The sequence below is a fragment of the Pangasianodon hypophthalmus genome, chromosome 9 (assembly GCF_027358585.1).
Source record: "Pangasianodon hypophthalmus isolate fPanHyp1 chromosome 9, fPanHyp1.pri, whole genome shotgun sequence".
Lineage (NCBI taxonomy): Eukaryota > Metazoa > Chordata > Actinopteri > Siluriformes > Pangasiidae > Pangasianodon > Pangasianodon hypophthalmus.
In genome coordinates, this window is record NC_069718.1 from 19,543,672 (window position 1) to 19,556,422 (window position 12,751).

The following is a 12,751-nucleotide window of genomic DNA, read 5'->3' on the forward strand; positions in this document are numbered from 1 at the left end:
TCATTTTATTATCTCTCTTCTGGAGGATAAATATGACAGAATCATTTGTTGCTTTAATTTAAGGCTTTATTTTTCCCGGACATATAACAGTAGAGTTATCTTGTTGCCTTTTTGTAGATACAGCGTGTGAGACAGAGTGAGTGTGTGAAAGGCAGCTTCTCTGTTTGAGTACTTTTTATAGCTCCACACAGTTAAATGATGTGCATTGAGGAGAGGTCTGTGAGGTCCTGACTTGGCATTCTGTCAGTAGGGTGAAGAATTCTTTGTAGGAATGCTTTTCAGTCGTTGCAGACAGTCCTTCTCCTTCTGGAGTGTGCCTATGATTACGATTTATGGTAGAATCATGAGAAGGATTTTTGTTTTGGTACCAGATATTATTTCAGTCATGTTGGTAAAGACATTAAAATCTTGAAAGATGCCATTGTGCTTCAGTGTGAATGTTTAAACAGAAATATCAGTCATTGTTGAAACTGTTTTAAAAAACTTTAAAATAAGATATAATAATAAGTTTACATTAGATGAAATACACACTAGATTATGAAATAAAACTAGCTTGTCAAATTAAAGACATAAAAGGCTGTAAAAACAAAATTAAGAGTGATGCTTAATAGCTTTGTAATAAAGATGTTTGATTTGCCTAGCTGGAAATCTGTCATACTTCATTTTAGTTCATGTGTTGTTTGTAAGGCAACTGTAACAGTTGTCTCGGGTAGCAAGATCACTTTATTCTCCAGTCTTTCTCCTCCACACTCTTTGTTTTAGAAGCTGTATGGGGATACGAAGAGTGTAACCTTTGTAACATATCGTCCCAGCAGTGTTCTCCTCTCTAGCTCGCTCATCTCCACCTCAGCCTCCAACGTGGCAGGGCCTTGCACTGGCTCCACCAGCAGCAGCTCCCCACTCTGTCTGCTCGAGCGCTGAAGGGTAAAATGCCCTGCCCCCCGATTTCCCAGCAGTCCAAAGCGCAGGGCGTCTCCCAGAATACGGGCTGCTGAAACCCGGAACAGAACACGGGGAGTGCTCATGTTCGACACCAATGACATGAAGTGAAAGTTGATGGAGACGGGAGCCTGGAGACAAGCTTTGTTGCCCTGGACACAGGGATTACGCTCACATTGCCTGTAATATAGACGTTGGAAGGCCAAAGTTTAGAGGTGGAAAGTTGGATTTTCAGCTTTTTATTCCATGCTGAGCTTCATGTCAGGTTTATCAACGTGATGTACATAATACCGGTCTTCAACCTGTCCTGCATATCGAACCTGTGCTGTAATATTCCTAGTGGAAATGTGAATCAAATGTATTGTACTAATGGAAACGAAAGTTGCATACTTACAGAGGTGAGGTCTTGATGTAGGAAGCATTGCGGAAGCGAGGGCATTCCACTACCATGCATCTGTGACCTCCGAAAGTGTTCACACACACCTGCTCTTTGGTACAGTTGTGAGCTCCTCTCTCACACTCATCAATGTCTGCAGTGAAAATGGTGAACAGTTTAGCAAGTTGTTTCTCATTAAAGTTTCATTTAACTGGCCAATAAATCAAGAAGTTGTGATTGAGTAATTGAGGCCTCATAAGGTAAGTATGTTTGCCTTGAATTCTTTCTGTCCTTGTTTCCTTTCCACTTGTATTTGGAGAAGAGAGCTGTAAGATGCAAGGAAGTAAAGCAAAAAAAAACAAAAACAAAAAACAACTCTTGTAGTTTTGACAGAGAACAGAGGTTTGGGCTCAGTTGGTCAGAAAGCACCTCAGTATTCATAGCATCTGCAGTTTGCCTCAGAGGCAGCAGAGGGCTTTAAAAGTACCATTAAATAAAGATCTAAAGAAAATGCTGAATTAAACTCTGTAGCCTTCTTCCTAAACGGTATAACCTTGAAGGTGCTTTTCCTACACACAATCTGCATCGCTGGGAAGACTTTAAGAAATAAACGTGTTTTATTTTTGTTTTTGTGTTCTATTAAAGTAGGATACTGACCTTGGCAGCTCCTGTTGTCTTTGCTGACGCTGTAGCCGGTGGGACATTGGCAGTAGTAGCTCCCAGCTGTGTTCACACACGCGTGCAAACATAGACGGCCCGGTTGGGTCATACGGAAGAGCTCGCATTCATCAATGTCTTTGGGGGAAGAGAAAAAAAAAAGAGCGTTTAAGTATAGATTCCACGCAACCAAATTTATTTACATTAACTTAATGGAATTGTAAGTCAGAACACCATTTTGTAATATATTCTAATAATCAGCTAAAGTTATTCAAATCAGCATCTCCCCCTGGAGCTCACTGATTGAGAATAATTTTATGCCTTTCATATCCCTAGCAGTATGATAATATGGACAGGAAGATGTTAAGCCCACATCAGTTCTCTTACACTGTCTAGTCAAAGCCCAGTATTTACCCGGTTGGAGATGTTACCTGTGCACAAGCTTCTGTCCTGGCTGGAGATGCTATAGCCTTGCTCACATGTGCAGTGCACGGCGCCTTGCAACTCGATACAGCGGGCGGGACGCACGTAAGCTGAGACTGAAGGTGGAGAAGGTGATGAGGTAGATGTGGGCATGGAGGAAGTAGGGTTATTGTCTGTTCCAGCATCTACCACTGAAGATAAAACAGGATAGATTATTGTTCAAAATATTGTTTTCAACCTAATCTCTATCTGCTGTGTCTGCAGAGTATGTGCTATTACCACAGAAAATAATTTCAACACGTTGACTCAAAACACAGTTATAATGGAAGCCCTTGGCCAGTTGTTGAACTTGCATGAAGCCTTTGAAGATATTCTAGTATCCAAGCATAATCAATTAAGTTGCTAAAGTGTAACCACAAATTCTTCTCTCTGAAAAGGTAGCTCCACCACAAATACCTTTCAGTGAAGAATTCATAAAAACAATGCCTCTCATAAATTATTGTCTGCTTCTACAACTGCCCATAGACTGTTATTCTAAGCACTGTTATTTCAAGCCAACAGGCCTTTGCTTCTTTTCTCAGTACAGAAAAACATTGAATTTTTTTGTTCTACAGATGTGGTAACTAGAGATGGGGTTTTAAAATTCTGGTTTATCATTTAATAAGTACTCTTGCAGGTTGGCTCTTCTCCACTCCAGCTGAGGGAATCCAGACACTCCCTAGTCTCTGGCCCTGACAGCTGGAAACCAGGGTTGCAGAGGAAGTGAACCTCATGGCCCACTCTGAACACTTGGCCCAGCATCCTGCCATTGGCTGGTGGGTTTGGAGCCAGGCATATTGCTGTTGGGTAAAAGACAACATAAAGAAAGTTTATGCTTAGACATTATAAGGGTAAAATAACAAGTTTATGCACACAATACTTAGATCAACTTGCATTTTCAGAGACAGATCTGACGCCATGGTAAACTCTTGGTTCCAGCTAATGCCCTGTAGTGTTCTTTGGTTTGTTCCTCTAGCAAAACCCTTAAAAGTTCTTAAAACTTAAAACCCTTAACAGTGTATAAACCCTATTACAGTGTTTCCCTTTCAGAAAAGGCTCCAAGTAAAACCCCTTGACAAACCTATAAGTGTTAACCAAAGAACTCTTGAAGAGCCCTTTATGTGTAAGTGTATATGGAGGTAAGAATTAACCTCAGGACCTGTCAGTGCATCCAGACTTACATTCCAAGTTCTCATGACTACCGAACTTTCCTAATGGTTTAATGTACTGAGTAAATTGTGACTAATGTTTCCACCTAGCACCCCAAATGGTTCTTCATGGTCCCATCTTGGTCCCTCAGAAGAAAATCTTAAAGATCTCTGTGGACATCTACAAAGATTCCGTGTAGAAAAAAGCTGGAACTGTTTACCATCCAAAGAAACTTCCTTTTCTCGAAGTTTAGATGCAGTTTTGTGTAATATTGTGTAACTGTATACAGTAATGTGTCTGCTGCTGTACTCACGAGTGCTGTGCTTGCCTGTGTTTCCGCTGTGTTTGATTGTGTTGTTGTGTAGCAGGTTGAGTTTCTTGCGCAGGCTGCGTACACTCTGTAAGAAGGAGGTCTCGTGCGCTGAGAGCAGCTTATGGACATGTCGTAGAGTGCTCTGGACCTCCTGCCTGCTCACACACTCCTGTCCAGTTCCAGTTATGGAGTTAATGGTGTTTATTTAACAGAAAACTACTGGCAATAGTGGTTTCGTTGCTCATTTGACTGCAGTACATTGACCAAATACATATTTATGACACAAACAAAAAGAGCTATGGAGTGATTCAGATCCTTCACATGTGCGATACTATCTTTAGCAACGCTTGTGCTCTAATGTGTGCAAGAATTTTGTGAAATAATATTTGTATTTATCTAAGATGTAAAAATAAAAAATCCATAAAAACATCCAAAACTCCCCAGCACTTGTCTCTGACTGCTTCACAAGCAGTTTCTTCTGCCCATATCCGGGACAAATCCTACATCTGCATAATGTATGCATGCCAGGATTTTTTTTTTTTTTTTTCAGCAAACGAGTGCAAATACCATATTTTGTGTATCTGGTTGTGTGTGGTTTTTTTTTTTTTAAACCTGTTTGTTAGGACTCTTTAAGACTAAAGAGTAAATTCAAAATTTACTAAAGAGTAAATTGTAAATTCAAACACAGGGCCAAAAAAATTCCAATTGGGGGATACTACAGTAGTTCTGTATAGTTTGTTTTCCACAAATGTAAGAGACACCTGGAAGGTTAATCATGCTGATCATCACAAATGATAAAATATATACAAAGCATATATATCTAGCAGAAAAATATATATCTACAGAAACACATACATGGCTTCGAAACTTGCACCAGGGTATATTATTTCACATGTATTTCACATCTTTCACACATTTTAAGGATTTTTGTTGTTGTTGTGTTAGAATATTCACATGAAATGATATAATGTGTAAATACAGGGAGAAGATAGTACATGAAAAAGATTACAAGTCTGAAAACCACATGGGTTGTGTCTGCGTGTGAATGTTAACCCAGTGCAATAAAATCTATGCATACAGGTTTCTGAATAAAGGACATACCTGCATGTGTTATTTACAGGTTTTGGACGTACCTGGCTCTGAGATCCGAGCATCTGGCATGTGATAAAAATGATCACAAATATTCCACCGTTATACATCCTAGCAGAAAAACTGTTCCCAGGACAGTGTGTGTCTATATGTCAGCTGAAGCACCTCTCCTTCTCCTATCTCTCTCTCTCTCTCTCTCTCTCTCTCTCTCTGTGTGTGTGTGTGTGTGTGTGTGTGTGTGTGTGTGTATTATTAGCACAGCTCTAGGCTTTAAGCCCCTCGAAGCGTTATATTTAGCCCACCTTCAGAGGGGGGAGAGCCCACCTCAGTGAGACAGCTGTGCACATCTGGAAAGCCTTCAGACTGCGTCCAAACCCGCATACCTCCCTACTAAACGCCATGTACACATAGAAATGGCTCATTATTTTTTGACATGCTATTTAGTAGGGAAGCAAGCGGTTTTGGACACAGTCTGAGAGCTTTAATCTGGCAAACCAAACACAGGAACAACATGAATTAACCTGTCAGAAAGACACACCACCTCTATCATTAGCTCTGATATAGTAAACATCTTATCTTTTATAGGAGCCCGGATTTTATTAGGTAACTGAATGATGCTACAGAATAAAGAGGAAAGAGTGCAGATGCTAATACATGACTCATAATAATCTTTATAATAAGTTCAAGTAACATATTCAGTATGTGGGGTTCTATGTCACGTGACACATGTCAAGCGTGTGTGTGTGTGTGTGTGTGTGTGTGTGTGTGTGTGTGTGTGAGAGAGAGAGAGAATGGCAGGGAGTGTGTGCAGTGTCCGTAAGGTGGTGCTAATGAGATTCATTTCTCTGCTGTTCTCTTTCCCACCACTGTCTGTTTATTTTCATGACATTCTCATTAATGGCATCTGGCACACATCCTCATCCAGAGCGACTTACATCTATCTCAGTAGACAGCATAAGGGCTGACGTCATAACAGGGGTTAAAAGTGACGTCAGAGTGTCTCTGAGGCCCTCTAGTGGCTGACAGCAGTACAATTTCTAACTCCGCCCATTCCAATGTTAGTGAATTGAGCACAAGCTAAACTTTGGTTTTAAAAGACATCTCCACAAATTAACAGGAGTAGTGTTCTGTCGTATTTACAACCCCTGCTGAAAAAAACAAACAAACAAAAAAAAACAATAGAAACCATCACAGAAATTCTAAGGGTTTCCACTACAAATACCATTACAAACCATCAGCTTACCATTAAAACCATTACCATTACTTTCATTGTTCCTTAGTGGTATCCAGTAGACGTAATATGCCACCCATAGAAGGCAACAAATTACCAGTAGAGACCCACAGGGTCCATTACAGTTTCCATTAAAACCAACACAATTTCCATTATAACCATTAAAAGCATTACAAATTCTATGAAGGCTTCTATTGTCTTTTTTTGGAGCAGGGAGGTGTGTTGACCTTTAAACCCCCCAGTATTTTTCCTTATGATAAAAGCTTTTTATAGGAGTTATTTGGTGATAATTAAAAGGGTGTGGTTGATGAGGCGATTGACAGATTTGGACAGTTGAGCCTCGTGAACATGCACACACTTTCCAACACCTGAAGCTCTGGACAGTTCTGTAACGAATCCATGTCTTGTTTTGCTGTAAACTGTTGTAACAGAACCTCAGTAGGGAGTTCTACCCCCAGGCAGTTTTTCCCAGTATGTTGCTCATTTTGATGTCTGAGTTAGCTCATTGTACTGATATTATAACTAGCAAACCAACATGAGTAAACAAAGTGATGGCTTAAATCAAGGCAGCTAATACTAGCTATAGTTTATAACAATTTATTGACTGGGTGGATCCACTGTCTGACCACAGCTGTGTCCTACTGTGCACGCTCTGGCTCCAGCGTCTCTACAGTGCACACACTGACTCCGGGGTCTCTACTGCGCATACTCTGGCTCCAGCATCTCAACAGTGCAGACATTGGCTCCAGCGTCTCTACAGCACAGACACTGACTGCGGGGTCTCTACTGTGTATGCTCTGGCTCCAGCGTCTCTACAGTGCAGACACTGACTCCGGGGTCTCTACTGTGCATGCTCTGGCTCCAGCGTCTCTACAGTGCAGACACTGACTCCGGGGTCTCTACTGCGCATGCTCTGGCTCCAGCATCTCTACAGCGCAGACACTGACTCCGGGGTCTCTACTGCGCATGCTCTGGCTCCAGCGTCTCTACAGCGCAGACACTGACTCCGGGGTCTCTACTGTGTATGCTCTGGCTCCAGCGTCTCTACAGCACAGACACTGACTCCGGGGTCTCTACTGTGTATGCTCTGGCTCCAGCATCTCTACAGCACAGACACTGACTCCGGGGTCTCTACTGTGTATGCTCTGGCTCCAGCGTCTCTACAGCACAGACACTGACTCCGGGGTCTCTGCTGTGCATGCTCTGGCTCCAGCGTCTCTACAGCACAGACACTGACTCCGGGGTCTCTACTGTGTATGCTCTGGCTCCAGCATCTCTACAGCACAGACACTGACTCCGGGGTCTCTACTGTGTATGCTCTGGCTCCAGCATCTCTACAGCACAGACACTGACTCCGGGGTCTCTACTGTGTATGCTCTGGCTCCAGCATCTCTACAGCACAGACACTGACTCCGGGGTCTCTGCTGTGTATGCTCTGGCTCCAGCATCTCTACAGCACAGACACTGACTCCGGGGTCTCTACTGTGTATGCTCTGGCTCCAGCATCTCTACAGCACAGACACTGACTCCGGGGTCTCTACTGTGTATGCTCTGGCTCCAGCATCTCTACAGCACAGACACTGACTCCGGGGTCTCTACTGTGTATGCTCTGGCTCCAGCATCTCTACAGCACAGACACTGACTCCGGGGTCTCTGCTGTGTATGCTCTGGCTCCAGCATCTCTACAGTGCAGACACTGACTCCAGGGTCTCTGCTGTGTATGCTCTGGCTCCAGCATCTCTACAGTGCAGACACTGGTTCCAGAGTCTCTACTGTGCATGCTCTAGCCATTTTTAACATACAGTACAACCTCAGTCAAGATGGCAGCTTTCAGTTTAACCAAATTTAGGCTTCAAAAGCAAACAGTAGGAGGAAATGACGATATGTCATATATAAAGTCACTGGGTTAGACCCAATGACTTTACTGAGCAGAGTCGAAGGTGTTGGTGTGTTACTGCAGAAATGAGATTCAACAATATCCAGCTGAATTAATGAGCTTTCCAAAGCTATTAGAGGAAGTCATTCAACTAGATTTTTAAAAATAGACATCCTATATCCTATATACTCATATAACCCTTATGACTTTCCTGCAGTCCAGAAATGGTCCTCTCAGACAGTGTGTATTGAGGAAATCTACACACTATCATTTCGGTTGGTTCTGTTAGTGTGGGAGGCTTACTTCAGCAAAGTTTTATTTTGTCAATAAAAAAGTAATTACACAAAATAGTTAAGTAATGATTAGTATGATTTATATAATTAACTATTAAAAAAATATGCAGTATGGGATCCTGCATGCTTCAGTGTGCATTTTCGTCTTTTTCACTTCCAGGAACAAACTGTGTGTGCTTTTTTTAGATACTAGCATGGCAGGTGATCTATAGTCCTGCAAGTAAAGAGCAGAAATGAAACATTCTAGGGAGAACACCTACAGAGCAGCAGAAACTGATACTTTAAAGTTCCAACCATTTAGCTTTTATTTCCCAGCATGAAGCAAGTGGTGAGATAACGAGCTCCATCCCACTGTTGTGAATTCCCCCTCTCAGCACGCAGCACGGCTGCGAAGCGTGACGAGCACTTATTATTCAATCTCATGTTTTGTTTCTCATGTTGTGCTTTTGTCTGGCCATGTTCAGTTGTTTTGATTCTAGTCTTGTCTCCTCCATTGTCCTGTCATTGATGTGTTTTCCTGATTGTTTCCAGGTGTTCTGTGCTTAGCGCTTGATTAGTTTGTCTATTTATATCCTGATCATTACTGAGCTTTAGTTTCCATTATTCCAAGTTCTTTGTTTTCAAATTCCAAGTACTTCCTGGTTTTGACCTGTTCCTGATTATTTGATTTATGATTATGGATGACTCTTGAATTATGTTGGCTGCCTGTTCCCTGACCCATGCCTGGAATATGAATAATAATTCATGGACTTGCTCTGAATGAAAGGCATGCTGATTTTATGCACTTTTGTCCTGCCTCCAATACACGTTACATCAACCAGTCTTTCTTATGTGCCATAATTTGAGTTTCCTTGTTTAATTTATGGGTATCTGAAACTATATACTCTGACGCATCTCTTAATGTTTCTTGTGTCTTATATACCCACTCCTCTTTCTTCCTGTTGACTCTTTTCTGATTTGGCAGCATTGGTATTGTGCAATCTGAAATGAGCTGGAATAATAAGGTGCACCTGTTAAAATAATCCTGCTTGTTTTTTTTCTGTCTGGTATGACTATAACCACCACAATTATGACTTATTTTTCCATATCAGGGGGTTACGGGATTTGTGAGAAATGTTCTCTCATTATAAACTCTCTCTCCCATTCTCCTCCCTTTCTTTCTGTCTTCCTGTGTTTCTCTGTCTCTCTGTCTGAGAGTCATGAGTCATACACATAAATTATTTGTCTTTTCTGTTGACTTTATACCACTCTTATAATATTCGCCTAATCATAGAGTAATAATGCACATACACAGTCATTTATTAACACTGAACAATGAAATAAAATTTGTCAGATAGATAAAAATGCAAAAAGTAAGACATTGCAGGAATAATAGATATATGCTGTAAAACCTGTTACTGAAACACACAATGAACAATGTACTATAGGAAAAACACTAGGGGTGTAATGATATATCGTGACACGATGCACCGTGTTGCAAAAAAGTGATGATTTGCACCATGGAAATGTGCAATATGAGCATTTTGTTATTTATACATGTAATGCAGTTGCACTGTTTGAACACCAATCTACATAGCCATAGAGTTAAAATATATAGAAAGCCTTATGGTCATGTGGTTGCATTCTTTCTTGTTGAACCTGCAGGTTCCTGTCTCAGTAATGAGAGATCTGCACTTGTGAAGTGACCGATAGACCGATAGCTCTGGATTACAGCAACCAACACACATTATACATAATGCGGTTACAGAGCTCATTATGTTTCAGTCGATCATTTTCCTCTTGTCATACACTTTGTTTATTCCGTCAAAATATTTGGGAGAATTTATAAATTTATTTATTTATTTATTTATTTATTTAAATATACTGAACCTGTAGTACATTTTGTTGACAATATTTAACCTCTCTTAAAAGGAATTTTAATTTATTTTGTTTAATACAGACAAAAGTGCACATTGTTTTGCATTGTTTGGTATACAGAAATAAAAAAGGAGTCTTTTCAGTCACAATTTTTCTTCATTCAAATTTTGTTTACATTTTCTGAGAATCAAATTGCATCGAATCATGACCGAGTGTATCGTTACACCCCTAAAAAGCATCAAGTAGGACAATTAGGCAAGACTCCGTTCTATTAGGCTTATAAATCCGTGGATTTCTCATTAACTGTAAACAGTTTTCCATTGATATATCTCACAAAGATTGATTTTTTGTCTTTTATTAATCCTTGCACATATTTATCACACTTAAATAATGTGTATAGAATCTTTAGCTTGTATGTTATTACTACACATATTCCATCAACATCTTGTCTTTCTCTTTCTCTGCTGAGAGAAATAAATATAGCTATTACCAAAATGATTTCTAAAATGGATGTCCATATATTGATATTTATCAGACTGTGCTTTTACTGTAAGGTTATAACTGTAGATAAGTTTATACAGTACTCCTTTCCATTCTGTTAACATGAGACCAGGGCAGAGTGAAACCAAATATTTGTAAATTCCCTGAATGAGGACATGGCGTGTCAATTAGGTTGATCTGCCTGTGTGTTGTCTACTTATAATCAGCAGCAGATATCATCCTGTTTTGCTAGGGCCAGACTGTAGTAGTATTCTGTAGGTGTATTCTCAAACTTCAGGATCACCTCACTAGTCCTTTAAAAGCTCTGAAAGCTCCTAAATCATTGGGCCAATGATTTTCTGAGTCATCACTTATTTTTATTCACAAAGCATGGGAGGATTGTAATGCTGTGGGCATTACAGAGGTTACATTGCCTATGTTTTTTCTCTGGGTTATGAATGGAGGACAGAGATAACAAAGGCAAACTTGTGAATGATACTGGCAATAAAAGACAGATCTTGAATGCGAATTTGGTAAGTTATAATCATTTCATTGACAGTCTGAAGGAAAAACAGTTAAATTATTAAATGTATTTTCCTCCACAGACTTTTTATTGCCATTGGCGTGTCTCAGTAACAACACCACAAAATGAGCACTCCATATCAAACATGTTCTTCTTCCTCTTCCTGTTCACCAATGCGGAGCAGAAAACATTCATTTTCAGTACTGCTTTATCCCAGGGAGACTGCCTTGAGTACAACCCCGGGATCAGTTACTCCAAAGCAGAACAATGTGTGAATCAAAGACAACTTAGCACTGCTGTGATCTCTGAAAGTAATATTATCAGTATTATTATGGTTTTAAATGAATTGCATCACTCATGTCCCTGTCTCTCTCATATTTATTGAACACGTTTATCATGTAATTAAATCTCCTGTGGCCTGCAATGTGTGATATATTTGTGCATGTGTGTGTGTGTGTGTGTCTCTGTTGTCCAGGTCCAGATGGCTCCTTCATTAAAACCTTTCTCCACCATTACTTTGATAATAAAACCTGATGCCATTTTGCCAAATTAATAGCGCATTGCCCATTTAGAGGGTTTACTTAATCCCAAGCCCTAGTAGTTTTTAAATCAGAAGGAAATTGAGTTTGTGAATCAGAAGGATTGAGTTTGCCTTTGTATCCGGGAGGTCAAACAGTGTTTTAATAGCTGCTGTTCTGGCAAGGAATTTTACTATGATAGAATTATAGGGGTTAACGTGTCAAAAGGAGGATCAGGACCTTTGCCAGTAAGGATGTCATTTGGTAAGAGTCAGTGATGTGTTGGGAAAAGCCCTATCACTCTCTTCATGCTTTGTGTAAAGAAAAGGGAACAACTGTACTATACAGTATTAAGAGGCAGCTGAAGGTGATAAAGAAGCAGATCATAGATTTGCTGACCAGCCTCGTTATGGAGCAGAGACACACACCTCTGGTACTGTACTGGACACAACTGGCATTCACATAAATTCTTTTGCACTGTTTTTGTAAACGTAACCATTTATTGCCACAGGAGTTTTTCCCCAAGGCCTTCATTTTAACTGCCTAGATGCACTGCATTAAATGGGATTATCCCAATATTCTTTGACCACAGTAGTAGCAGCTGTAAAGTTAATTTGTAGGTTAGTTCCCAGCCTTTAGGATGTCTCTCTGTCCTGCTAAGGTAACTTCTATGGGTTCTATTTCTTAAAAGGTTCCAGGTAGTACCCCTTTGGAAAGCAAAGAACTCTTAAGTATTCAAAGAACCCTTAAGGAAAGCCTTGCAAAGAGTAGTATACTATTAGATAATCTGCAGTGTTTATAAGGTCAGCACCCAGGCCTCACTGAAATCCCATAGTGCTGGAGGTAGAAAAACTCCAAAAATGTAGAATATTTTGTAATAAACCTAATAAGCGTAATATTAATCTATAATCGAGGCAAACTGTAATTTGAGGTAAGATGTAATTTGATCTGCTTCAGCTATAGGTGATCTGAGGAGACATAGACATGG

General features: G+C 40.3%; 1 protein-coding gene across 2 annotated transcripts; it reads right to left on the bottom strand.

Moving 5' to 3' along the window:
* Nucleotides 1-67: 67 nt before the first annotated feature.
* Nucleotides 68-5,217, bottom strand: si:dkey-234i14.3 (fibulin-7-like). Of its 2 annotated transcripts, none has more exons than XM_026918645.3 (7): nt 5,030-5,217; nt 3,912-4,065; nt 3,064-3,234; nt 2,404-2,586; nt 1,973-2,110; nt 1,334-1,469; nt 68-1,119 (listed from the first exon to the last, which is right to left on the bottom strand). In XM_026918645.3, the coding sequence occupies exons 1-7, from the start codon at nt 5,093-5,095 to the stop codon at nt 759-761; spliced, it is 1,209 nt and encodes a 402-aa protein (XP_026774446.3). In that variant the 5' UTR covers nt 5,096-5,217; the 3' UTR covers nt 68-758. The 2 variants fall into 2 exon arrangements, with proteins under 2 accessions (XP_026774446.3, XP_026774445.3); XM_026918644.3 differs by having other exon boundaries at nt 3,897-4,065; nt 5,030-5,216.
* Between the last annotated feature and the right edge of the window lie 7,534 nt (nt 5,218-12,751).

What these genes read in the sequence shown, in the direction of transcription:
- si:dkey-234i14.3 (XM_026918644.3), bottom strand. Translation starts at nt 5,095, where the DNA reads ATGTATAACGGTGGAATATTTGTGATCATTTTTATCACATGCCAGATG. An exon ending in AGACAACAGGAGCTGCCAAG is followed by an intron (nt 1,470 to 1,972) that starts GTCAGTATCCTA and finishes TTTTCACTGCAG; the next exon opens with ACATTGATGAGTGTGAGAGA. An exon ending in TACATCAAGACCTCACCTCT is followed by an intron (nt 1,120 to 1,333) that starts GTAAGTATGCAA and finishes TCTATATTACAG; the next exon opens with GCAATGTGAGCGTAATCCCT.